Consider the following 27822-nt stretch of genomic DNA (forward strand, 5'->3'; position numbering starts at 1 on the left):
GCTGGGCGTGGTGGCTCATACCTTTAATCTCAGCACTTTGGGAGGCCGAGGTGGGTGGGTCACCTGAGATCAAGAGTTTGAGACCAGCCTGGCCAACATGGCAAAACCCCATCTCTAAAAAAATACTGAAAAATTAGCTGGGCGTGGTGGCATACACCTATAATCCCAGCTACTCGGGAGGCTGAGGCAGGAAAATCACTTGAACCCGGGAGGCGGAGGTTGTAGTGAGCCAAGATCATGCCACTGCACTCCAGCCTGGGAGACAGAGTAAGGCTTCACCACAGGGGGAAAAAAAAAAAAAAAGGAATAGGAATTTTCAACAGCATTATCACTGACATTCGGGGCCAGGTAATTCTTTGTTGTTAGGGGTATGCTGTGCATTGTAGAATGTTTACCTGCCCCTATCTTCCTCCCAGCTAAAAATGTCTCTAGTCATCGCCAGATGTCCTGTGGAGGGCAAAACCATTGCTGGTTGAGAACCACTGAATTATAGGCTAGATGATGGCGAACTGGACTGCATCCTCCCAAGGTCAACTCTATCCTACCCCAAATTGAGTTCTTGCCATAGTAAGCTCCGGGAATTCTGGGGATGACTTTTTGGTTTATGATAGTACCTTCCAACCTGGGATGAAAGACCTAACTCATGTGAAATTGTAGGGGTCAGTCTGGGCCACAGAGAGCAACTGAGGTCCTGCCTGGAAGGCCTTCTGCAGTTGCTTTAATGTTTATCTCTTGTTGTGGTTTCTGTAGGTCATGTTGGCAGCTTCCTATTGGTCTCTCCTGGCCCCAGCAGTTGAGATGGCCACATCCTCTGGGGGCTTCGGTGCCTTTGCCTTCTTCCCTGTGGCTGTTGGCTTCACCCTTGGAGCAGCTTTTGTCTACTTGGCGGACCTCCTGATGCCTTACCTGGTGAGTACCACGCTACTTTTAGCTGTTGTATCAGGATACAGCCAGCTCTGTGCAATGGATTTATTTCTGATCAAACCTGACATTCCGTTAATGTCTCCGTTAAGTAGCCACCGGTATTTAAACAGAGAGCAAGGCATTAGAGGAACTGACTGGTGATTTCTTTCTTAAAATAACGTCTTGGTAATTACCCCCTTATTTACATTTTAGTGAGTTCAGATTTTGAATGTCACGTTTCATTAAAACTATAGAGTACAGCTGATGTGCTGAGTGGCACTGTATGTATGAGAGGACCTAGAACTGGGTGCAGGGTAGGACCTAGAACCATCACTATGGTGCTGGCTCTTATTTTGAGTATGACATCATCAGGGAGATGATACCCCACCCCCACCTCTCAACCTGTAGCATTAGGCCTTCGACAATGGATCACATCATGAGGACTGACAGGAGGGTGAGGCGGGGGTCTGTGCAGCAGGGGTCTGGGCTGGAGCTCCCACCTGCCGTTTGCTGATTGTATATCCTGAGCTCTAGTTTTCCATCCTTTAATTTGAGAATAACTCCCCCAAGGGACTGCATAGTAAAATTTAAAACATGTAAAAATGCACTGGAATTGGGGATAAGCCAGAGATTTCAGGCTTTTTTACTGGCATAGGGCTGGACAGTTGGGTTTGGGAACGAGCATGTATTTGCTCATGGAGAAGCACCGTGTGAACCACAGCCTGGCGCGTGGCTGTGATTGCCGAGCTGAGAGAGCTGGGGCCAGCTCAGGCAATGGGAACCGCAAGCCATTGGCTAAAGCCCTGTCATCTGCGTGCACCGCTGTCAGTAAAGGAAAAGGGTCGAAGATCATAACAGCATGAGACAGCCTTACCAGACACTGGGCCCGACAAGTTCTAGAGATGGCAGAAGCACCCCCAAACTGGTGCCTGAATTCTCTGCTTCCCTAGAAAGGGAAATGGTGCAGGGAGAACTCTATGGAGAGAAATGGGTCAAAGTCCATTTCTCCTGCTGGATCACGGTGAGACAGGATTAAGTCAGACTCACTGGAGTCAGCGGTCATGTACCCCGGGAGGTAGGAAGGTTGAAGTTCTCTTCCCTGCCTTCCCGTTTTCTTTTCTCCTTAAGTTCCCAAGTGGAGAAAGAGAAGGAACGATGGGTGATTCTGTAACTATAACAATTCGTAGGAGCTATGCCTCTGGATCCTAGGCTAATGACAAATGGATTCCTTGTGTTATGGAAGAACTGTTCTTTGGATCAGACAGCTGAATGTGATGTTGGACGGCTGTGATACTGTCTTAAAGCAGAGGTCCCCAGCCCCCAGACCGAGGACCAGTACTGGTCTATGGCTGGTTAGGAACTGGGCTGCATAGCAGGCGAGCAGCCAGCTGCCAAGTGACCTTTATCTTCTGAGCTCCGCCTCCTGTCAGATCAGCGGTGGCGTTCGATTCTCAACGGAGCGCAAACCCTGCTGCGAGCTGCGCGTGTGAGGGATCCAGGCTGTGTGTTCCTTAAGAGAATCTAACGAATGGCTGATGATCTGAGGTGGAACAGTTTCATCCCAAACCCCCCACCCCGACCCCAGTCCGTGGAAAAACTGTCTTCCACAAAACCAGTCCTTGGTGCCAAAAAGGTTGGGGACCACTGTCTTAAAGACCATGTGTCATTTTTTTGTCATTAAAAGATTGAGTGGCATGGCTGGATGCGGTGGCTCACACCTGTAATCCCAGCACTTTGGGAGTCTGAGGTGGGCAGATCACCTGAGGTCAGGAGTTTGAGACCAGCCTGGGCAACATGGTGAAACCCCATCTCTACTAAAAATACAAAAATTAGCCGGGTGTGGTGGTGCACGCCTGTAATCCCAGCTACTCGGGAGGCTGAGGCACGAGAATCACTTGAACCCAGGAGGCGGAGGTTGCAGTGAGCCAAGATCACACCATTGCACTCCAGCCAGGATGACAGAGTGAGACTCCGTCTCAAAAAACAAAAAAATACTGCTGCATAGTACAAATTAGCCAATGACTGTTTACACTGCCCAGAGAAAACCCCTACATTCAGACAGCTGACCAAATACTTCTGATACCACCCCACCACCCCCGCTCCCCAGTAACATAGCAAGACCCACCAGGATTGCAGAGTCCTTTCCAAGAGGCTGTCTTGGAAGCCCAGTTGGGTGCATGAGAGGAGAGCAGAATGGGATCCAGCAGGGGCCGTGCAGAGCTGCTGAGCCAGATCTTTGCCTGCTGCTCAGGGGTTAAAGCCACTGGTCACTTGCCAGGGCAAGCAGAATATACTCCAACAACAAGTTCACACAAAACCAGGGTGGCCTTGAGATCAGAATATGGCAGCCGGCATTGAGGGCCGCTGGAAGCCACTACCACACAGACATAGTCGGCAGTAAGGAAGCCAACTGTCCAGGGGACAGAGACAGACACGGCCACTCAATCTTTTTTTTTTTTGAGACAGAGTCTTGTTCTGTCACCCGGCCAGAGTTCAGTGACACCATCTCGGCTCACTGCAACCTCCACCTCCCAGGTTGTAATCCCGAGTAGCTGGGATTACAGGGGCCTGCCACCACACCCGGCTAATTTTTGTATTTTTAGTCGAGATGGGGTTTCACCATGTTGGCCAGGCTGGTCTTGAACTCCTGACCTCAAGTGATCCTCCTGCCTCAGCCTCCCAAAGTGCTGGGATTACAGGCATGAGCCACCGTGCCCGGCTGCAGCAGTATTTTGTTTTTGAATCTTTTGGTTCATATTTGTTCTAATATATGCTTTGAATATGGAGGAGATCCCAGAGAAGCCCTAGATAGAATCAGGAATGGTTTGGGAGCAGCTGTTGAATGTCTGGGGAGGGGTTGCAAGAGCTCAGAAAGGGAGATCATCACCGCAAATGCCCAGAACCTCACTACTTGGCAGAAAGATCAGCCTGACAGTAAACATCTGTTCTAGGAGATTTAAAAAGAAATGAATTCTTGCTGTCGATGTGAGAGGGGGAATTTGTCTTAGAAGGTCTCATACATGGATGAGAATTACTTATGATTGCTACAGTCCGTGAATACAAATGTTGTCGAAAGAGTTGTGCTTGGAAACAGTCTGTTGACCTTCACTCTGAGGCTGGCCAAAGGTTTCCTTTGGTTTCACTATTAATTTGCTCCCCAAACCTGAAAAGGGCAGCAGCTTGGATCTATCGAAGATGCTCTGTGGAGTCGGAGTTAATGGGTTTTGATCTTGAGTCCTTGCGTTTGGCCAACATCGACTGAGCACCCACAGGGTTTGGAGTCTAACAGGGGAGGAGCGGGGTTAGAATTTGTGTTCAGGATGTTTGCTCTCTTTGGGATCTATGAACCAGTGGCTTTTGAGGCTGTGGGAAGTTTTGTGGGTAAATTCGGCCCCAGATCATTTCAGTTCCCGATTCGTTCCCCTGATGATGGAGCCCCACCATTCAGCAGATGGCCCCAGGAGCAGAATGAAGGCAGAGCAAAAGGCTTTGGCTGGGATTCCGACCAAGGGGCTCTCACCCTTTGCGACAGGCCCCAGGATGTAGGGGGCCTGTCTGCAGAAAACCTCAGGGTCTCCTTTCTGTCCCCCGGGGACATGTCTGCTTGGAGTTTGTTGGGGTGAAAGGAAGTGGGTCAGTGTCTGTGTTATTTTACCCGGAGAAATAAGGAGATGGAGAAGTCTGGAAAGGGCAGCGATGTGGCTTGAGGGATTCTGCGGCAGTGCCCTGATTTGACCCTTGCCTGTGACCATTCAAGCACAGGCCCCAGTGCCTGGGAGCATCAGAGCCACCAACCCTGGTTATGTGTTTGGGACATGAAGGGTTTCACACTCTTGGGTTGGTGGGAAGGGAATCGTTAACACATGACTGTGTTCTTTAACTCCGTTTCTGTTCCTTCGGCCTTTCAGATTTATTTGTCCCCCTGTCGGAGGCAAAGCAAAATATTGCTCACGGAAAGGGCATTACTCAGAAGAGCCTGTCAGGTTCGAAGCCATTGTGGCTTTGTTAACTTCAGATGCATCAAGTTCCTCTCCAAACTGGGTGTTTATTTTCAATTATTTATCTGGGAATAAAGCAGAGAAGTTCTGTGGTAACTGTTAATGGGAAATGAACTGACAGGGATTTACAGAGACTTTGCCAAATGGCGTCTTAATGAAAGGGGAGAAAAAAAGGGGGTGGGCAAGGAAGATGCAGCCTGCTGGGCCTGGGAAGAGCTGTTGAGGGGTCAGATGATGGAAAATGCTTTCAGGACCAATCGGAGCCCATGCTCCCCTTAGGATGGTTCTAGACAGAAACAGACTGGACATTGAACAGCTGTTTGGAGACATTGACATGTTTCTAATTTTGCAATTGTGCTTCTATGTGAAGTTAAGGGATAGCAGTATGTGGGAAACTGTCATCTTCAGTTTATTATTGTTATTATTTGAGACAGGGTCTTGCTCTGTTGCCCAGGCTGGAGTGCGGTGGCATGATCGCGGCTTACTGTAGCCTTGACCTCCCAGGATCAAGTGATCTTTCTACCTCAGCTTCCTGAATAGCTGGAACCACAGGCGTGTGCTACCATGCCCGACTAATTTTTAATTTTTTTGGTAGACACAGGGGTCTCCCTATGTTGCCCAGGCTAGTCTTGAACTCCTGAGCTGATGCAATCCTCCTACTTTGGCCTCCCTCTCTAAGTGTTGGGATTATAGGTGTGAGCTACCACACCTGGCCAGCCTTCAGTTTAAAACAGTGATTTTTCTCCTGGTGGGTTGATGGGTAGGGTGGGGAGGAGGGTCGTGTGTATGTCCCTAAGATCAGTTCTTTCTTTTTAGTCATGTTAGTGTCACATCAATACAATACAAAAATCTCATTATAAAACAGTTTTGTAGAAATTTTATGTGAAAACGCTTCTCCTACTTTTATCTTTCCCTCAGATCAACCAGTTAAACATTGTTACCAGTTTAGCGGGTATCATCCTAGTGTTTCCCTTCCTTTTCTTTCTTTCCTTCCTTCCTTCCTTCCTTCCTTCCTTCCTTCCTTCCTTCCGTCCGTCCGTCCGTCCGTCCGTCTTTCTTTCTTTCTCTCGAGACGTAGTTTCTCTCTTGTTGTCCAGGCTGGAGTGCAATGGTGCGATCCCACTCACTGCAACCTCTGCCTCCTGGGTTCAAGCGATTCTCCTGCCTCAGCCTCCCAAGTATCTGGGATTACAGGCATACACAACCATGCCTGGCTAGTTTTGTATTTTTAGTAGAGATGGGGTTTCACCATGGCTGGTCTCAAACTCCTGACTCAGGTAATTTACTTGCCTCAGGCTCTCAAAGTGCTGGTGTTACAAGTGTGAGCCACCATGGCCGGCTTTTCCCTTCCTCTTCTCTCCTTTTCTCTCCTGTCCTCTTCTCTCCTCTTCTCTTCTCTCTTCTCTCCCCTCTTCTCTCCTCTTCTCTTCTCTCTTCTCTCTCCTCTTCTCTCTTCTCTCTCCTCTCTTGTCTCTTCTCTCTTTTCTCTTCTCCTCTCCTCCCCTCCCCTCCCCCTCCCCTCCCCTCCCCTCCCCTCCCCCCTCCCCTCCCCTCCCCTCCCCTTTTCTCTCTCTCTTCCGAGGTGGATCTCCCTCTGTGGCCCAGGCTGGAGTGCAGTTGCTCGATCTTGGCTCACTGGGACCTCCACCTCCTGGGTTCAAATTATTCTCCTGCCTGAGCTTCTTGAGTAGCTGGGATTATAGGCACCTGCCACCACACCTGGCTAATTTTTGTATTTTTAGTGGAGACAGCGTTTCAGCATGTTGGCGAGGCTGGTCTCAAACTCCTGACCTCAGGCAGGCGGATGCCTGCCTCAGCCTCCCAAAATGCTGGAATTACAGGCTTGAGCCACCACGCCCAGCCCCTTTTCCTTTCTTAAAGAAAACCAATGATACTATGTTTTTTAATGATTGAAATATAAATACTTTTCCAATTTGCTTGTATTGTTTGAGAATACTTTAAATCGACTTTATAGCAGTAGGAACCCTGCCTCCATTTCGATCTTCTTTTCTTGTATATGTGCAAGCATACATTTTTACACAGTTGGAATCAGTCTGTGCATTCTCTTTGTGTTATTTTAAAATTTGAAATGAGTTTTATCGATGGTATTTTAATACCTATGCAGCATTTAGTCATCCAGTTCATTTGCTCAGCCATCTCTCCGTGGTTGAGTAGTTAGACTTCTCTGTGCTTTTACATATGTTTGCATGTACATCTGGAAATGGAATTTTGTTTCATGTTTTCTGAAAAACAAATGGCAACATACTGTCTGTGTTGTTGCTGCTTGCTTTTCGCAGCTTGGTTTGCATCTTGGCAGACTTTTTCCTGGGAAATGTGTGCTCCCCTCCCCCTCCTCTCCCTCTCTTGGTATTCGACATCTTGAGGAGGCTGCCCAAGTAGGTAATAGGTGCCTGTGACCCTAAGCCTGTCTCCTCGACGTGGACTTGGCCAACAGTCCTGCCCAGACGGGCTCCAGGAGGGCGGGGGAGGCTAGCAAGCAGGGATCAATCACCCTCTTCTCAGTTCCTGCCTTAATTTATCTGAGTCCTCAACCACGTTCAGTTTATTTTAGTTCTCATTGTGATGGCAAAGAAGATGCCTCTAGTGAAGCTTAAATGAACAGCGTGCGCGTGTACTTTAAATATGCACCCAGTTTTGGCCAAGCGTGGTAGCTCATGCCTGTAATCTCAGCATTTTGGGAGGCCGAGGTGGGTGGATCAGTTGAGATCAGGAGTTCGAGACCAGCCTGGCCAACATGGCGAAACCCTGTCTCTACCAAAAATACAAAAATACAAAAAAAATACAAAAAATAAAAAATAAAAATAACTGGACGTGGTGTTGTATGTCTGCAATCCCAGGTACTCAGGAGGCTAAGGCAGGAGAATCCCTTGAACCTAAGAGGCGGAGGCTTCAGCGAGCCAAGATCACGCCGCTGCACCCAGCCTGGGCGGCATAGCAAGACTTTGCCTCAAAAAGAAAAAAAAAATGTACACAACTTTTACTGGTATCAGTATTTGGCTGGCTGGAGCTGCTACTGAGAGACCAAATGTGACAACTGTCTTAGAAGTGACAGATGTTCCAAGAGGCAGTTTTCCTCCCAGAGGCGTGTTTGCATGTATTTATTTCTCCTTCGTAGATCCCCTTCATCTTTAGCATTCTGATTCTAGTTCATGAAAGAGTATCTTAGAGAGGGAATTAAAAAGGAGAAATGAAAATAATATCTCACAGAAAACAAAAAGGACAAACTTCAGCAGCAGCCACCTGAGAGTCTCTACAGTAAGCCTGATATTGTCAAGTAAGCCTGACTCGTTTCGTAGGGACACTGAACAGTGGCCTTCTGCCCCAGTTTTAGGATTGTGCTTTCTTATACTTTGTTGAGGCTCCAGATGGGCAACTCTACTTCACGCTGTAGGCTGCATCCTGGGGTTGAGCTACGGTTGAAATTTCTGCCTGGCTGTAGAGAGCCTCTGTGGCAATAGCAGATCCTTCCAGTGTGGGGACACAATTGTGCCATCCGAAGAGGCTGGCAGATAGGGTGGATTGGGCAACCCCAGGACAAAGAAGGTGGCAGTTCTGCAGTCAAACCTTTTGCTTCATTATCTATACATCTGTATTATTTCGCTGGGGCTGCCATAGCAAAATACCACATATAGGGTTGGCTTAAACAATAGAAATTTATTTTGTCACAGCTCTGGAGGCTGGAAGTCCAAGGCCAAGGTATCGGCAGGGTTGGTTTCTTCTGAGGCCTCTCCCCTTGGCTTGCAGATGACTGCCTTTCCTGCGTGTCCTCACACAGTCTTGCCTCTGTGCTCACATCCCTGGTGTTTCTTCATGTGTCCAGCTTTCCTCTTTCCATGAAGACACCAGTCACATTGGACCAAGTCCCACCCAAACAGCACCATTTTGATTGGACACATTTTCAACTCTCGGGCTCAAGCAGTCCTCCCACCTTGGACTCCCAAAGTGTTGGGATTACAGGCATTAGCCATGGCACCTGGCCCACCTTCAGTTTAAAGCAGTGATTTTCTACTGGCCCTATCTCTAAATACAGTCACATTCTAAAGTATAGGGGGTTAGAGCTTCGACACATGGATTTTGGGGGGCACAATTCAGCCCATGACAACACCTTTTTTTTCTTTTTTCTGTTCTTTTTTTTTTTTAAAGGCACTGAGATTGAAAGACGGTGGAGTGGCGGGAGCTCAGCTATTAGTGGAGCACTGGGTGTTCTGGACCAGAGGCCACTTCCCTCACACTGGAACAGTGGGCTGGCTGGCTGGCTATGCCCTGAGGGGCACGGCAGGCTAAGAAATACACAGTGCCAATTAATACTTCAGTTTCTGAGGGAGGAAACCCGTGAGCCTGCAGTAATGGAAGCAATGCCTGATGATTCTGGACTCAGGGAGTGTTGTGAAAGCTTATTGTTCAGAAGGGTTCACTGGTAAAGGAAAACTGAGTTTTTTTTTTTTTTTTTTTTTTTTTTTTTTTTTTTTTTTTAATGAAAGAGACAGGATAATTTAATGCACAGGGTGGCTATTGACACACTGAAGCTGAAGGCCTTTCAGAGTGCGAAGGTTGGAGAGAACTGGCATTCAGGCTCTCCTGGGTCCCAAATGTATTCCCAGGTGCAACTGGAAGCTGTGATTAGCCTTGTTTCTTCTGCCTTTAGAGGCTTTCCACAGCTTCCCGTGACTTTTAGGAAGATGCTCAGATGTTGTTTTGGGTCCTGTTGGCATGCAGAGGGGCTAAAAAGGGGATGGAGGCAATTTCCTAGTATGGTGGGCTTGCTGATTCTTTTATTTTTTTTTGAGATGGAGTTTCGCTCTTGTCTTCCAGACTGGAGTGCAATGGCGTAGTCTCGGCTCACTGCAGCCTTCGCCTCCCAGGTTCAAGCGATTCTCCTGCGTCAGCCTCCTGAGTAGCTGGTATTATAGGTGTGCACCACCATGCCTGGCTAGTTTTTGTATTTTTAGTAGAGACCAGGTTTCGCCATGTTGGCCAGGCTGATCTCGAACTCCTGACCTCAGGTGATTCGCCTGCCTTGGCCCCTCAAAGTGCTGGATTACAGGCATGAGCCACCGCACTTGGCCTGCTGGCTGATTCTTAGATAAGACAGCAGTTTTGAGCATTCCGTGGATGCCTGCAAGTGTGCATTTAGGCCTTGGGAATGCATGCCATGAATTCCCTCTTTCTTGCCATATTGCTCTCTTGGTTTTCTAAGGCAGCTGGTGAATATACTGTTCTATATATTCGTATGCCCGTGTGTGTTAGCTGTGTACACAGTCCTTGCTCATTGAGGCTGCAGGAAAAGTATCTGTGGCTTTGCAGTCAGTGGCACAGAGCATTTCAACTATGCCTGCTCTCTAGCTTTTGACCAGGGTTCAGAAACCCACCTCTGTTGTTGATATCTATTCCTGGAGGACCCCGTGGTTCCGGCATGAACACGCACACGTACGCACACATGCACTGCATAGGCTGGCTTGCTAAGGAGAACTCCTCAAACATGGAATGGTTCTTGTTCTTGGTCTAAGAGTGGTGGGGATTCTTGAGTACAGACAGGCTTGGTTGGAACCTTCTAGGACTTAGATTTCCTTCTCCATGCGTAGAACACCTTTTCATTTGTTAGGCCATCAAGTTGTAACTGGATACCTGTCCCTTCTTGCTGTCTCTTGAGCCTGGCCACATGTTTATGAAAAATGCCCAGAAGCCACCGTGGAAGTCTATTGAACCAGTCAATAGCCGAGGGTGGCAAAGATGATTATGAGTATGAAAGTGGAAAGAGGCTGGGCGCAGTTGCTCACGCTGGTAATCCCAGCACTTTGGGAGGCAGAGGCGGGCAGGAATTCATGACCAGCCTGGCCAACATGGTGAAACCCCATCTGCACTAAAAATACAAAAATTAGCTGGACACAGTGGTGCCTGCTTGTAATCCCAGCTACTTGGGTAGGGCTGAGGCACGAGAATCACTTGAACCCAGGAGGCGGAGGTTGTAGTGAGCCAAGATTGCACCACTGCACTCCAGCCTGGGTGACAGAGCGAGACTATGTCTTAAAAAAAAAAAAAAAGTAAAGGAACTGAGTGTGCATCTGATCTTCACTGGATCCTTTCTTCTTGGCAAAGGTGGCTGGGTCCGTGTCTGTCTTGCTTATAGCCATACCTCTAGCTGGGTGCTCCATAGAGCAGGTCCTGGTCATGCCTGTGTGGTCCGTCTCCTCTGGGATTGATTGTGGTGCTGGTAGTGTTGATGCAGGTCCCCAGGCTCGGGAACCAAAGTTCTAGGACAGTTAGATAAACAGTTCCGGCTGGTGTCAGGGAAGTAATGAGAAGTGAAGTTTGGGAATGGAGATGTAGTTTGGCCAATTCATGGGAGGGAAGGAGTCCTGTTAAAAGCATCGGAAGAACAAAAGCATTGTTCTCTCATGGCTGGGCATGGTGGCTCATGCCTGTAATCTCAGCACTTTGGGAGGCCAAGGCAGGCAGATCACAAGGTCAGGAGTTCAAGACCAGCCTGGCCAGTATGGTAAAACCCTGTCTCTACTAAAAGTACAAAAATTAGCCAGGTGTGGTGTCATGCACCTGTAGCCCCAGCTACTCGGGAGGCTGGGGCAGGAGAATCGCTTGAACCCGGGAGGCAGAGGTTGCAGTAAGCCGAGATCGCACCACTGACTCCAGGCTGGGCGATAGAGCAAGACTCCATCTCAAAAACAAAAAACAAACAACAAAAAAAACCCCAAAAAGAACCCCCCAGAAACCCAAGAGCATTGTTCTCTCCCACATGGACCCCTGGGGAGGTCATGAACAGCATGGCTGAAGCAGAAGTTCTTTTCAGATGTCATTTGGTTTCCTTTAGAAATACTGCTCCATGTAAAAGTTAAGGCAGACACCAGCTAAGTGGGTTCCGGCTATCTTAATTGGCTTGGGCTGCCATAACAAAATACCCAAGTCTGGCTTAAAGAACAGAAAAATATCAAGGTGCTGGCAGATTTGGTTCCTGGTGAGGGCTCTCTTTCTGTCTTGCAGATGGCCACCTTCTTGTTGTGTCCTCACATGGTAGAGAGAATGAGAGAGGGCGAGCTCTCTGATGTCTCTTCTTACAAGGATGCTAATCCTATTATGAGGGTCCCATTCTCATGACCTCATCTAACCCTAATTACCTTCAAAAGCTTCCCATCACATTGGGGGCTAGTGCTCCAACAATTGAATTTTTTTTGAGGGGACACAGATACTCAGTTTGTAACACCTGATATAAAGAATGAGAGGACATTCTGTCCCATCGTCTTCAGGACATAAAGGGCTTTGAATGTGGTGAAAATTTTCCAAACATAACTCTAAATGGACACCTTTCTAGATAGAAGGAAAAGGAGTGTGATTCTTCACTTTTATTCTCAGTGAAATTAAGGCATAATACTTTTCGTCCTGAAGTTTACTTTGTTCTGATATTAATATAGCTACCCCAGTTTCATTTTATTAGTGTTTGCTTGGTATATCTTTTTCCATTTCTGTGCCTTTACCTGAGTCTTTATATTTGATAAACAACATAAACTTGGGTTTTACTTTTTCATCTACTCCAAGGATCTCAGTCTCTTAATTGGAATGTTCAGTCAATTTATATTTGATATAATTACTGATGTGATTGGGTCCATGCCTACCATCTTACCATTTATTTTCTATTTATCCCGTCTGTTTTATTTTGGTCTTTGGTACCTTCTTTCCTGCCCTTCTTTGGGTTAATAAAATAGTTTTTAGTATTCCGTTTTAGTTTCTTTACTAGATTTAAAGATGTATCTCTTTGTGTTATGTTTGCAGGTTGCTGTAGAGATTATAGTTTCCTTAACTTATTGTAGTCTACCTTGAATTAATATTGTAATGGTCCATCATAGTCTACCTTGTAATTGTCTTATCATAGTCTATCTTGAATTAACACTTCATGTGTGATGTAAGAGCCTTATAGCACTATACGTCTATTTATCCCTCTTTGGTTCATTGTATTATTTTTTCATACATTTTATTTCTTCATATGGCATAAATCTTTAGTACGTTGCTGTATCTGCTTTAACAATCAGTTGTCTGTAAAAGAAATTTTTAAATGAAAAAAAGTCTTTATATTTTCTCAGCCTTGAGTTTTCCATATATTTACCATTTTCAGTGCTTTTCAGTGACAGTCCTCAATAGACCCATATTTTTATCTAGTATTATTTTTTTTCTATCTGGAGAACTACTTTTAATATTCATTATAGCTTAGGCCTGCTAGTGACAAATTCTCTTAGCTTTTATTTGTGTGAATACATTTCTTTATATTTTCTCAGCCTTGACTTTTCCATATATGTACCATTTTCAGTGCTAGTCATCAGTAGACCCATATTTTTATCTAACATTATTTTTCTTCCATCTGGAGAACTGCTTTTAATATTCATTATAGCTTAGGCCTGCTAGTGACAAATTCTGTTAGCTTTTATTTATCTGAATACATTTTAATTTTGCCTTCATTATTTAAAGAATATTTTCACTGGATATAGAATTCTAGGTTAACAGTTTTTTTGCTTTGAGGACTTTGAAGATGAGATTCTACGGTCCTCTGGCTTGTGTTGTTTCTGATGAGAAGTCAGCATTTTTTCTCCTATATGTAATGTGACTTTTTCTCTGGCTGCTCCTAAGACTTTATCATTAGTTTTTAGCATTTTGACTCTGATATGCCTTTGTGTGGTTTTATTTATGTTTATCTTTCTTGTTTTTTTTCCTCCCAGTGATTAGTAACATTTTCTTGTTTCTTCTCGTCTAGTAATTTTTTTATTGTATGCTGGACATGGTAATTCCTGTGTTGTTGAGAATCTCTATTTTGTTGTCTTTTCTTAAAGAAGTTTGAGTGTTGTCATGGCAGACAGTTAATATGCTTGAGACTCCCAAGTCTTGGTTTTAGGCTTTGTTGGGATGGATACCGTTTATCCGAGGACTACAGTAGCCCTATTTTTGTGGTTAATTGTGCTTCTTGGGTCTATAGATTGATTTATTTTATTTTTATTTTATTGTTATTTTTTGAGATGGAGTCTTGCTCTGTCGCCCAGGCTGAAGTGCAACGGTGTGATCTTAGCTCACTTCAACCTCGGACTCCTAGGTTCAAGTGATTCTCCTGCCTTAGCCTTCTGAGTAACTGGGATTATAGGAGCCCGCCATCATGCCTGGATAATTTTTGTAATTTAGTAGAGATAGGGTTTTTCCATGTTGGCCAGGCTGGTCTCGAACTCCTCACCTCAGGTAATGTTCCCACCTTGGTCTCGCAAAGTGCCTGGATTACAAGCTTGAGCCACTGCACATGGCCAAATGTCTAGTAATTTTTAACTGTGTATTGGACATTGTCAGTGGTCTGTTGTTAAGAGACTAGATTTAGTCATCTTAAAGAGTGATGGATTTTATTCTGACAGGCAGATAATTCACTGGTGGTTCCACTTGATCCTATAAAGGCTTGGTTTTCAGCTTTGCTAGGATGGATATAGAGTAGCTTTTACTCGAGGCCTAGAATAGCTCTGCCCTCAAAGAGGATCTTTAGGGTCTCAACTGAATGACTGGGGTGTACAGTGAGATTTCCTTGCTGAGACTAGTTAGAATTTTATCTTCTAGCACCATATGACCTCTGGAATCTCCATTCATCTCACAGTCCCTTAGAAAGAATTCTCTCTTCCAGGCCTCATAGCATTTTCTTTTGCACATGCATAGCTTAGTATTTAGTCAGCAACTCATGGATACCCCTTTGCATATTTCTGAGATTTCTTCTTTGTGCAGTGTCCTCCTCTGTGGTATCCTACTCTGCAAATTACAGCTGTGTCAGCAGTCCTGAATTTTATTTTATTTTATTTTATTTTATTTTTGAGACAAAGTGTATATTGCCCAGGCTGGAGTGCAGTGGCTTAATCTCGGCTCACCGCAACCTCCGCCTCCCAGGTTCAAGTGATTCTCCCTCCTCAGCCTCCCAAGTAGCTGGGATTACGGGCGTGTACCACCACGCCCAGCTAATTTTGTATCTTTAGTAGAGACGGGGGTTTCACCATGATGCCCAGGCTGGTCTCGAACTCCTAACCTCAGATAATCCACCCGCCTCAGACTCCCAGAGTGCTGGGATTCCAGATGTGAGCCACCAGGCCTCACCAGCAGTCCCGAATTTCAATCTTTTTCTGCATACTGTAGCATAAAGAAATGCTACAGTTTGGAAAGTCCCTCCCTGCCCCCAGTGTTCAGGTGAATGTGGAGCACCCTTTGCATGTTTTCCTTCTTGCAAGGATCACAGCCCTGCATAGTCTATTGTCTAGTCCCTGAAAATAGTTGCTTTATGTATTTCACTTAGCTTCATAGTATTTTACTTATTACTCCACCAAGACTAAAATAGGAAGGCACAATGGAATTAATTGGAAACACTTGCTCCAGATTCTTTGCGGGTGTTTTTGGCCTTGTTTTTTCCCCTCATTTTTCTCTGCCCTCCAATCCACTTTGCCTTCTAAATGAAGGCGATTTAACTTGTAAGATCATTTTAAGAAGAAGCTACATGTGTTTCTGAGCAAAAGTTTCTATACTTCTCCTTGCAGAAGTTGACTGATACCTGCTTCTAGAATCTTTGCTGCATTCAGGCCACTGGCATTTCTTTTAATTAGCAGGTGCACAAGTGAGGAGCTAGAGTCTCTTGGTCGTAATATGTAATGGAGTGTTGCTTCAGATGGCAGAATCAGCATAAGTGGATGAAAACCCTACACACAGAGAGCCAGGACACTGGCTGATTCAGGGAATCAACTGAAGGCTGACCCTCGTGGGAAGGCGTCTAGATTCAACTTTGGTTCATTGGTTCTGAAATATTGCCACAGCTGCCTTAACTCTTCTCCACTTCAGGGGGACTGCTTACATTTAGCAAATCACTTCTTTGTAACAATGCAATTAGGTGCTTTCTGGGAGATTTTGTATCCTGAAGCTTTTGTGTGCATCGGAGTGATTTGCTTTTTAAAATACAACTTTCTGGCCAGGTGTGGTGGCTCACGCCTATAATACCAGCACTTTGGGAGGCTGAGGCAGGTAGATCACCTGAGATCAGGAGTTCAAGACCAGTCTGGTCAACATGAAGAAACCCTGTCTTTGCTAAAAATACAAAACTTAGCAGAATGTGGTGGTGTGTGTCTGTCATCCCAGCTACTCGGGAGGCTGAGGCAGGAGAATCACTTGAACTTGGGAGGGGGAGGTGGCAGTGAGCCGAGATCATGTCACTGCACTCTAGTGTGGGCAACAGAGCGAGACTTTGTCTCAAAAAAAAAAAAAAAATCAACTTTCTGATGCTTCTTCACCCTGAGAGTCTCATTTAGGAGAACTGGAGTGGAACCCAGAAATCTTTACTTTTATCAAGTGTCTAGGAGATTCTGATGTAGATAATCCATGGACCTCCCTGTGAGAAACATGATATAGGGGATTTTTACAACAGTGTTCATGCTAAAACTGGACATATTGTCATATCTAGTACTGTATTTTTCCTTCAGGAAAGCATATAGGCAGAATAGTGACTATTAACCCATGATTCAGATAGTAAAACTGAGACCTGGAGAAGTTACCACCTTCCCAAGGTCTGAAAGCATCTTGGTGTTAGAGCTGGACAGCGCCCAGCTGTCCAAAATGGCTATATTCTCCTCTTTGGACTCTGTTGACCTTAGTTAATGATGTCATATTCTAAGATGGGAAAGCACCGTCATTCCTCATTCTTTTCATTTTGCTCTCATCTCCTTCCTGGCTGGGTGTGGTGGCTCACACCTGTAATCCCAGTACTTTGGAAGGCCAAAGCAGGCAGATCACCTGAGGTCAGCAGTTCAAGACCAGCCTGGCCAATATGGTGAAAACCCATCTCTAGTCAAAATACAAAAAATAGCTAGGCATGGTGGTGTGCATCTGTAATCCCAGCTACTTGGGAGGCCGAGGCACGAGAATTGCTTGAACCTGGTGTTGGAGGTTGCAGTGAGCTGAGATCCCACCACTGTACTCCAGCCTGGGTGACAGAGCAAGACCCTGTCTCAAAAAAATATTAAAAATAAAAATAATCTCCTCCTTGTTGTAGAAGTGCTGTTCCACGTGGCAATTTGTTAAGGACAAGTTATGGGGGAGAATCGGATGGCATACAGGGTATATTGAAATATTCCAAATTATAAACGATATATGCTAATGTGAGGTGTTATTCCTTGAGCTTGGGATCAGAGAGAAATTTGGGATTTTTGCATAGGTTGTGACATTATCCAGTGGTGTTTTTGTAGATTAATCTGGCACCAGATAATAGAATAATTTGGAAGAGTGAGAAACCAAAGGCCCAGGGACTAACTAGAGATGAATGCAATATTCCCAAAGGCAGGGAGGGCCCGAGATGATGAAAATGGAAAGGAAGGCATGTTGGAGAGACATTTAAAAGAAGGAGCCATGCAGAAGATCAGATGAGTGGATATATGGAGGAAGAAAAAACAGTACAGGGCAATACCAAGGTTTCAGACTTCAGTGGCTTTGAGGCCATGCCAGAATAGGATGGAAACTCAGTATTTGGGAGGGATAGATGGGCTTGGAAGGGAATACAGTTAATTGGAGAAACATGAATTCAACAAGCACTGACTGATAGACTGTGCATGTGTTGAGTTCAGGTTGACAGCGAGGTACCTGAGTTGAGATGGCTCTAGGAAGTTGGGAGTATGAACCAGTGGCTCAGGGGAGGGACGGAGGTTGGAGTTACAGAGACAGCATTGGGAGAGCCCTGAACAGGAGGGGAAGATGTCACACACGAATACATGAGATAGGAAACTGCTGAAGGCTGGCCAGGGGCTTATGTCCAATCCAGAGGCAAGAGAAACATGCAGCCATAGGGTCAGATGACACTAGGAGCAAAGACAAGGGCCTCAAAAGCTGGCCCTCTGGGACTTGGTGGAGCAACGTGGGCTCCAGTCTGCTTTTATCTGCCCATCCGCATGGTTTTTTGAGAAAGGGTCTCACTTTGTCATCCAAACTGGAGTGCAGTGGCACGATCACAGTTCACTGCAGCCTTGAACTTCTAGCCTCACACGATCCTCTTGTTTCAGTCTCTTGAATAGCCAGAATACAGCTCATGTTACCACAAGCGACTGATTCTTTATCATTTTTTGTAGAGACAGGGTCTTGTTACATTGCCCAGGTTGGTCTTGAGCTCCTGGGCTCAAGCAGTTCTTCCGCCTTGGCCTCTCAAAGTGCTGGGATTATAGGCATGAGGCACTGTGTCCCTATCTAGTTTTTGATAGTTACTCAGCTGATTGATTTCTAACAGGACAGATCTGATGGGTTAATTGCACCAGGATAGGGAGTGAGAACTGAATGTTCCCAGCAACATGTTCCTCCCCAGACATGCTGGGTCGAGGTCAACTGATCATCTCATTATAAACTGAAAGGACTTCAGGACGGGATAGCGTTAGACTCTTCCTCAGCAGGAGGCTGAGGCCCCAGGAGGCACAAAGTTGATTTGGATGCGTTCTGTGTTTATACGAGACGGAGTGGACTCTGCAGAGGATGGGTTAAGGGAACGGGTTGACGGCTGGGGTGGCCAAAGTAAGCAACTCAGATATGTGAGGGTGTGTGGTGGGTTCACGTCTGATTTATTTACGATTGCCAAGGCACAGCAGGGGGCACTGCTAAGAGAATTTACATTGAGGCTTGGGTGTGACTGCCCTCCATCAAATCGCTGGGCCTCTCTGCATTTTAGATTCCTGATTTATGAGTCATTGGTGACAATGCCTGCTCTCCTCCTGTCTCCTCTGATGCCCTGCTGTCTCCTTTCATTATCCCCTCATCGGCCCCAAAACTGTGTGGATGTGATCCTTTAAAGCAAGTGCGTCCAATCTTTTGGCTTCCTTGGGCCACATAAAATACATGAACAAATACTAACGATAGCTGATGAGCTAAATAACAACAACAACAAAATCACAAAATCTCATAATGTTTTAAGAAAGTTTATGAATATATATTGCATCACATTCAAAGCCGTCCTGGGCCGCCTGCTGCCCGTGGGCCATGGGTTGAACAAGCGTGCTTTAGAGGGAGGGCTGGCAAAGTACAGCCTGAGGGCCAAGTCAGCGGCACCCGTTCATTTATGGACTGTGGAATCCTCTGCAGCTGCTTTTGCGACACAGCAGCAGAACCGAGTAGCTGCGATGTTTGTGATTGAACACAAAAACAGAAAACCAAGTACCGCATGTTCTCACTTATAAGTGGAAGCTAAATACTGGGGCCGAGTGCGGAGGCTCACGCCTGTAATCCCCACACTTTGGGAGGCTGAGGTGGGTGGATCACCTGAGGTCAGGAGTTCGAGACCAGCCTGATCAATATGGTGAAACCGCATCTCTACTAAAGATATAAAAATTAGCTAGGTGTGATGGTGCACGCCTGTAGTCCCAGCTACTCAGGAGGCTGAGGCAGGAGAATTGCTTGAACCCAGTAGGTGGAAATTGCAGTGAGCTGAGATCGCGCACTGCACTCCAGCCTGGGTGACAGCAAGACTGTCTCAAAAAAATAAAATAAGGGCCAGGCACGGTGGTTTCACGCCTGTAATCCCAGCATTTTGGGAGGCCGAGGCAGGTGGATCACCTGAGGTCATGAGTTCGAGACCAGCCTGGCCAACATGGTAAAATCCCGTCTCTACTAAAAATATAAAAATGAGTCAGGCCTGGTGGCTCGCACCTGCAGTCTCAGCTACTCCAGAGGCTGAGACAGGAGAATCGCTTGAACCTGGGAGGTGGAGACTGCAGTGAGCCAAGATTGTGCTACTGCACTCCAGCCTGGGTTACAGAGTGAGACTGTGTCTCTAAATAAATAAATAAATAAACAAATAAATGCATATATACATAAATAAACAAACATTGGGTACACATGGTCATAAGGATGGGAACAGTAGTCACTGGGGACTACTGGAGAGGGGAGAGAAGGGGGACAGGGGCTGCAGAACTACCTATTGGGTACTGTGCTCACTACCTGGGTGACAGGTTCAATCCTACTCCTAACGTTAGCATCACACAATATACCTTTGTAACAAACCTGCACACGTACCCCCCATTCTAAGATAAACGTTAAAAAAGAAAAAAAAAATACTATCTGACCCTTTGCAGAAATAGTTTGCTGCTCCCTGATTTAAATACTTCTTCAGCTGATCCTGTGTTTAAACAACTTTTTAATTTTTGTGGATGCATAGTAGGTATATATGGGGTACATTAAATGTTTTGATATAGTCATGTAAAGTATAATGATCACATCATGGAAAATGGGGTATCTATCCCCTCAAGCATTTGTCCTTTATGTTACAAATAATCCAATTATATTCTTTGAGTTATTTTATTTTATTTTTGAGACAGAGTCTCGCTCTGTCACAGGATGGAGTGCGGTGGCATAATCTTGGCTCACTGCAACCTCTGCTTCCCGGGTTCAAGCAATTCTTCTGTCTCAGACTCCCCAGTAGCTGGGACTACAGGCGCCCGCCACCCCGTCCGGCTAGTTTTTATATTTTTGGTAGAGATGGGGTTTCACCATGTTGGCCAGGCTGGTCTCAAACTCTTGCCTTCAGGTTATCCACACACCTCGGCCTCCCAAGGAGCTGGGATTATAGGTGTGAACCACTGCACCTGGCCATCTTTCAGTTATTTAAAAATGTACAACTGGGGCTGGGCACGGTGGCTCACACCTGTAATCCCATCACTTTGGGAGGCCAAGGCATGTGGATCGCCTGAGGTCAGGAGTTCGAGACCAGCCTGGCCAACATGGTGAAACCCCATCTCTACCAAAAATATAAAAACTAGCTGGGCATGGTGGCAGGTGCCTGTAGTTCCAGCTACTTTAGAGGCTGAGGCAGGAGAATTGCTTGAACCCAGAAGGCAAAACTTGCAGTGAGCCAAGATCACTCCAGCCTGGGCAATAAGAGTGAAACTCCATCTCAAAAAAAACAAAAAAAACAAAAAAAAAAAACTAAGAAAATCAAAAGTACAATTAAATTATTTTGACTATAGTCACCCTGTTGTGCTATCATATAGTAGGTCTTATTCATTCTTTCTACTTTTTTTGTCCCCATGATCTTTTGTCTTTGTGCCCTGGTGACCTCTCTGTTCAGGGTACCTTCATCTCCCCGCTCCAGATTATTTTCCACAAGCCCGAGTATCCCGCGCAGGTTGTGAGTCTGATCATGTTTCCAGCTGAAACCCCGTCAAGGGCTCCTCTGCCTTCCAATTACAGTTCTATTTCCATAGAGTGCTTACCAGAGTCCTTCTAATCTGGCCCTAACTGCCCTCTGCAGCCTGCTTCCTCCCTGCTGATCTTTTGCCATACCTTTGGATTTCCTTCTTGTCTCCCCCCGCCTTTGTGCCAGCTCTGCCTGGGGCACCACCCCTGCAGTGTTTTGCCAGACTCTCTTCCTTACCCTTTGGGGTGCAGCTTGTGCATTTCTTCCCCACAAGGCTTTCCAGATTTGCCCCATATCTTGGTTTCATTTTGTACTTTCCTCGTCCTGGCCCTTCCCTTCCTGGACTGTCATCACCTGTGTGCCTGTGGACCGGGAGCCTGAAGGCGGGGACAAGGGTACGGACAGATCTGCTCATGTCTCTGCAGTGTCCTGTACACTAGCACAGTGCCCGACACAGAGTAGGTCCTCAGGAGGTATTTGATGAATGAATCAATGAAAGAATAATCGGGGATGTTGAGAAGATCAGAGGAGATCATTGTTATGAAAACTCCTCCTTACGGCATCGAAGTTGAAAGTGCTTTACACATGTGAGTTACTTTTTGGAAGCAGATCCATGCCCTTTGCAATTGACCGCTTTTTTGGCCCTACAAACATGAAGCACAGATCATTAAACATGCAGGAGACAAAAAGAAAAGCTTAATCTGGAATTTGCCTGTGTCATGTGATTTTTCATGCCTTATTCACTTTCATAATTATGTTTGTCTAAGAAGCTAGAGACTCATACTGCCATTTACAACAAGCATTTTTCGAACGACCTTTGAGTAAAGGGTGAGGTGGAGAGCAGGGAAGTTGCCTGTGTTGCTTTAGAAAAAATATTAACATCTAGACCTCCCTCTGGAGGTTCTGACTGATGGTGTCCATGGTACGGCCTAGGTACTTTTAAAAACGTTCCCATAAGGACCCTGACGTTCAGCCAAGATTAGTGACCTTTGATCGAAGGCTACCTATAACTCATTTTTGTTTAGTTACTGGGTTTTGGTTCATTCTCCATAATTCAAGTATCTTCCTGTTTCTTTTTGAAGCCCAAGTCTTCTCCTAGTGCAAAAGACTAAGAAAAGAGGGAAAGAAGAATTTTCCTGCAGTTGATTAAGGAGCAGTCTGAAGATGAAAAGGGGGAAAGGGTCTGGTTGTATTGATTGCAGACTTTGGACCGCACCAGAATCACCTAACGAAATGCAGGTACCGGGACCCCACCCCAGACTCTGTGCCTCAGAAGCTCTTGGGGTGAGGCCCAGGCACCTGCATTTTGAACTAGATCTCCAGGGGACTTAGATGCTCCCTCTAGTCAGAGAACCACAGTCAGTCCAGAAAGGCAGGTAGCAGCACAGCAGGAGTCTGGGAAGCTGTAACATCTGGGGGAAGAGTACTGACGCCTTGGAGTGGAGAGGGCTCCAGAACCCACTCGTCTCCTGGGCTCCTTAAAAACGTTGTTGTATTCAGTGAGAACACTTGGACAGAGAGTGAGGAGCATCACACGCTGGGGCCTGTCGTGGGGTGGGGGGAGGGGGGAGGGGGGAGGGATAGCATTAGGAGTTATACCTAATGTAAATGACGAGTTAATGGGTGCAGCACACCAACATGGCACATGTATACATATGTAACAAACTTGCACGTTGTGCACGTGTACCCTAGAACTTAAAGTATAAAAAAAATGTATTGAGATGAAATTCACATAACATAAAATTAACCACTTTAAACGGAACACTTCAGTGACATTTAGTGCATTCATAATTTTCTGCAACCAGCACTGCTATCTAAATTCCACACATTTTCATCACCCCCCAAGGAAACCCCATGCCTATTAAGCCATCACTCTCCATCTCCCCATTCTTTGCTTATTCTCTGCCTCCTGGCAAACACTAATCCACTTTGTTTTTGTGGATTTACCCATTCTGGACATTTCATATTACTGGAATCCTATAATATGTGACCTTTTGGGTCTGATTTCTTTCATTTAGCATTGTGTTTTCAAGGTTGCTTCATACTGTAGCATGTATCAAACTTCATTCAGGTCACCCAGGCTAGAGTGCAGCATCTCAGTGGCAGCTCACTGCAGCCTTAAGGGCCTGAGACTCAAGTGATCCACCTGCCTCAGCCTCCTGAGTAGCTGGGACTACAGGCATGTGCTGCCACGCTTGGCTTTTTTTTTTTTTTTTTTTGTAGTGACGGGGTCTCACTAGTTGCCCAGGCTGGTCTTGAACTCCTGGGTCCAAGCGATCCTTCCACTTCAGCCTCCCAAAGTGCTGGGATTACAGGCGTGAGCCACTGTGCCTAGCCAAGAACGTTATTGCTTTTTAAGGATGAAGAATATTCCATTGTGTGTGTGCATGCCATACTGTGTTCCATTCATCCATTGCTGGACATTTGGGCTGGTTCTGCCTTTTGGCTGTTGTGAATAGTACTACTAGTAAGATGGGTGACCGAGGATTTGTTTGAACACTGTTTTCAGTTCTTTTGGGTCTATATCCTGGTGTCCGTGTAATCAGGAACCCCTGATTAGGTTGAACCTGGTCGGCAGCCAGGCTTATCTGGCCCACAGCTTGCTGGAGCTACATGTGTGAAGCTCAGCTCTGAATGGGAGGAGCTGGAGGGACACTTGGGCAGCTGGCAGGAGCAGAGGGAGCGGCCTGGTCAGGGCAGTGTGGTTGTTTTGGGTAGAGCCTCAGGCTAGCTTTCATTTTAAGTGCCTTCACTCTGCAAGGCTACAGAGGAAATAGCCAGAATAATCTTATTAAAAATATGTTTCTGCTGGGTGCAGTGACAGGTGCCTGTAGTCCCAGCTATTAGGGAGGCTGTGAGGCTGGAGGATTGCTTAAAGCAAGGAGTTTGAGGCTAGCCTGGACAATTTAGTAAGACCCCATCTCCAAAAAAGAAAGAAAGAAAGAAAGAAAAAAACAAACACCCAACAACAAATATTTCTTTTTCTTTTTCTTTTTTTTTTTGAGACTGAGTCTCACTCTGTCATCCAGGCTGGAGTGCAATGTTCTGATCTTGGCTTGCTGCAACCTCCACCCCCTGGGTTCAAGTGATTCTCCTGTGTCAGCCTCCTGAGTAGCTGGGACTACAGGCTCATGCCACCACACCGCTAATTTTTGTATTTTTGGTTGAGACGGTGTTTCACCATGTTTGTCAGGCTGGTCTTGAACTCCCAAACTCAGGTGATCTACCTGGCTTGGCCTCCCAACATGCTGGGATTACAGGTGTGAACCACTGCTCCTGACCCAACCACAAATGTTTCTGACCATGTCATTCCATGTCCAAAATCCTTTGCTATCTTCCCATCAAGTCCAGGCCTTTTTCCTCTTTTTCCCTTTAGCTTGGACTTACTTCACCGTTCTCCTCCTGGCCCCTCCCTCCCTCCTTAGCTTGGGCTCAGGCCAGTCCTCCACCACCCAAACCACCCACCAGCTCCTGCAGCTGGTTCTCAGCACACATCACGCTGTTTCTCTTTCTGAGCCTTTTCTCGTGTTCTCCCTCTGTCAGGAACCACTTTCCTCTTTTTGCCTTCACCAGGCCAAGTCCTTCCCTTTCAGGTTTTGGCCATTGTCATTAGTCAATGATGATGGCGTTGACCTGAGGCTGTCTGGCTGTGTCTTGCTTTTTTTTGAGACAGAGTTTCACTCTTGCTGACCAGGCTGGAGTGCAGTGGTGAAATCTTGGCTCACTGCAACCTCCGCCTTCCGGTTTCAAGTGATTCTCCTGCCTCAGACTCCTGAGTGTCTGGGATTACAGGCACCTGCTACCACGCCCGGCTAATTTTTGTGATTTTAGTAGAGATGGGTTTCACCATGTTGACAGGGCTGGTCTTGAACTCCTGACCTCATGATCCACTCGCCTCAGCCTCCCAAAGTTCTGAGATTACAGGCGTGAGCCGCCGTGCCGGGCCCTGTGTCTTGGTTTTGAATCTCTCTGTGGCCCCTTGACTGAGTGCCGCGCTTCGTGGTTGCTTAGCTGCCCGCGTCACTGATGGGCTGTAGGCTCCTTGGGCAGTGGCGTCATCGTTCTTGTTTGCCTCTGCATCCCTGGTGCCTGGCACAGAGCCTGACACGGAGGGGCCCTGAAACTGATTTGCTGCGGGAAGGAGTGAGTGTTCGGCCTGGAGCTTTATTCATCATTGAATTCTCGAGGTTTAGAACAGTGCCTGGGACATGCTAGATGCTGAGGCTCCCTTAATCTCTCCCCTAACAACTCCCACCGCAATAAACGCTTCCTAAATGTGTGAATGGTTGGGTGGAAAGGAGACTCAGTCATGTACTATCTGTGGCACGATGACAGGTAATTGTATCTACATGATTTTATATCAAGGGTCTTTGTGTTCCTGATAATTTTTGTAGGGGTGCATGTGTGTGTGTGTGTGTGTGTGTTTACAAACTGAATTCTAAGTAAAGCACCCAAGACTTTGGGTACTTACTGTCTGAAGATTCAGGTGGTCGGGTGAACTAAAGCAGGGTGATCACACTTTTTCTGTAAAAGGTCAGATAGTAAATATTCTAGGCTTTGTAGCCTCACACAGCCTCTGTTGCTGTCTCTCCCCTCCCCACCCTCTTTTCCCTTCCCCTTCATTTCCCTTCTCCAAGACCCTTTAAAAATGTAAAACACATCCTTAGCTCATGGGCTGTACAAAACTGGCTGGATTTGGCCCACAGTCCATCGTTTATAAACCCCTGATCTAGAAGATTCTTTAAGGCCAGTTCTTTTAAAACTTTGTTTTGTGTTCTCATGTTGGATGTATTTATATGTTGCCCTTTTTCCTGATGATGAAAATTATGTATGCTCATTTTAAGAAGAAATGTAGAGAATAGAAACTCCAACAGGTAAGGAAAATCCACTTTGAATCTCATCACATGGATGCCACCCTTATCCATGTGTTGGAATACTGGCTGTCTGAGTATTTTCTGAGCTTTTTTTTCTGTATGGGACATGTGACAATCACTCATAGTCATGGAGTGTGTGTCCTGTCTCAGGCACAGCGCCACGCTTTTTGTAGGCACTGTCTTGTGAGGTAGGTGCTACTGATAATTTTATTTAATTATTATTATTATTTTATTTTTATTTATTTCTTGTGTTGGAGTCTTGCTCTGTTGCCGAGGTTGGAGTGCAGCAGCGCGATCTCGGTTCACTGCAGCCTCTGCCTCCTGGGTTCAAGTGATTCCTCTGCCTTAGCCTCCTGAGTAGCTGGGACTACGGACCCGCGCCACCACCCCCGAGTAATTTTTTTTTTGTATTTTTAGTAAAGATGTGAGTTCACCATGTTGGCCAGGCTGGTCTCGATCTCCTGACCTCAAGTGGTCTGCCCGCCTTGGCCTCCCAAAGTGCTGGGATTACAGGCGTAAGCCACCGTGCCTGGCCGGTAATTTTATTTTACAGACGAGGAAACTGAGGCTCAAATATTTGCCTGAGAACAGATGAAGAAGGCCCCATCTCACTAAGTAACAAGACCAGGTCACTCAGGTGGTGATCACAGACCCACGTGTTGACATGGAGCCTGTGTCAGCAGGTCCCTAGGTGGCTGGAGTGGGCAGAGCCCCTGCGTATGGAACAGGAGGGTGTTTTGTTGTTGCAGCAGAACCCAGCCCATCCTGACTGGCACCCTGCACCATAGAGACACTTGAGCAGCCTCCATATTAATTGTGAGAGGGTGGCCATGAGGGTTAAATGAAATAACACGCAGACAGTATCAGACACACAGTCAGGCATGCAGTAGGTATTCAATGTGTGTTAGTTCCCTTATATCAGGAACTTTGGAAGCTCCTGGGGATAACTTTTTGGTCCTGTTTCTTATTTGCACAAGTTGTGGGTTCAGGCTTAACAAAACATTGTGTGTGTGGGCCGGGCATGATGGCTCATGCCTGTAATCCTAGCACTTTGCGAGGCAGAGGTTGGCGGATTGTCTGAGGTCAGGAGCTTGAGACCAGCCTGGCCAATACAGTGAAACCTCTTCTCTACCCAAAAATACAAAAATTAGTTGGGTGTGGTGGTGCACACCTGCAATCCCAGCTACTCGGGAGGCTGAGACAGGAGAATCGCTTGAACCTGGGAGGTGGAGGTTGCAGTGAGCTGAGATCACACCAGCCTGGGGGATCTCACTCCAGCCTGGGGGAAGGAGCGAGACTCTGTTTAAAACAAACAAACAAACAAAACATGGCATGTGTGTATGTGTTGGGGGGTTAGATTGGTGTGTTTGTGTGCTGTGATCTTCGTGGGGTTCACATTGCAGTGTCTGCTGGTCCTGCCTCTCGTGGACTGTTTGGGTATTCCATGAACAGATGGCCCCTTTCCTTCCAAGGTTCCCAAGGGAATGGGCCAGAAAGCTCTGCCCATGACTTTGTGCCCTAGGACCATAGTCCATCTTTGCCCCATCGCCTGTGGCCTCTTTCTTTCAGAGAGATTGTTGAAAGCAACAGTTAAAGATCAAATGACGGCCGGGCGCGGTGGCTCAAGCCTGTAATCCCAGCACTTTGGGAGGCCGAGACGGGCGGATCACGAGGTCAGGAGATCGAGAGACCATCCCGGCTAACACGGTGAAACCCCGTCTCTACTAAAAAATACAAAAAAACTAGCCGGGCGAGGTGGCGGGCGCCTGTAGTCCCAGCTACTCGGGAGGCTGAGGCAGGAGAATGGCGTAAACCCGGGAGGCGGAGCTTGCAGTGAGCTGAGATCCGGCCACTGCACTCC

General features: G+C 46.4%; 1 protein-coding gene and 1 long non-coding RNA gene across 7 annotated transcripts in view; one reads left to right on the top strand and one right to left on the bottom strand.

Moving 5' to 3' along the window:
* SLC39A11 (solute carrier family 39 member 11) overlaps nt 1-27822 on the top strand; it is a 567426-nt gene that overhangs the window by 166252 nt on the left and 373352 nt on the right. For all 6 annotated transcript variants that reach the window (XM_050765755.1, XM_050765757.1, XM_050765756.1 and 3 more), the window contains one exon: nt 751-909. In XM_050765755.1, coding sequence (XP_050621712.1) covers nt 751-909 — 159 coding nt within the window. The remainder of the gene's footprint in view (nt 1-750; nt 910-27822) is intronic.
* Nucleotides 1-27822, bottom strand: part of LOC126939925 (uncharacterized) — a 598378-nt gene that overhangs the window by 64478 nt on the left and 506078 nt on the right. The window lies entirely within an intron of this gene.

The sequence above is a fragment of the Macaca thibetana genome, chromosome 16 (assembly GCF_024542745.1).
Source record: "Macaca thibetana thibetana isolate TM-01 chromosome 16, ASM2454274v1, whole genome shotgun sequence".
In the NCBI taxonomy this organism is placed as follows: domain Eukaryota; kingdom Metazoa; phylum Chordata; class Mammalia; order Primates; family Cercopithecidae; genus Macaca; species Macaca thibetana.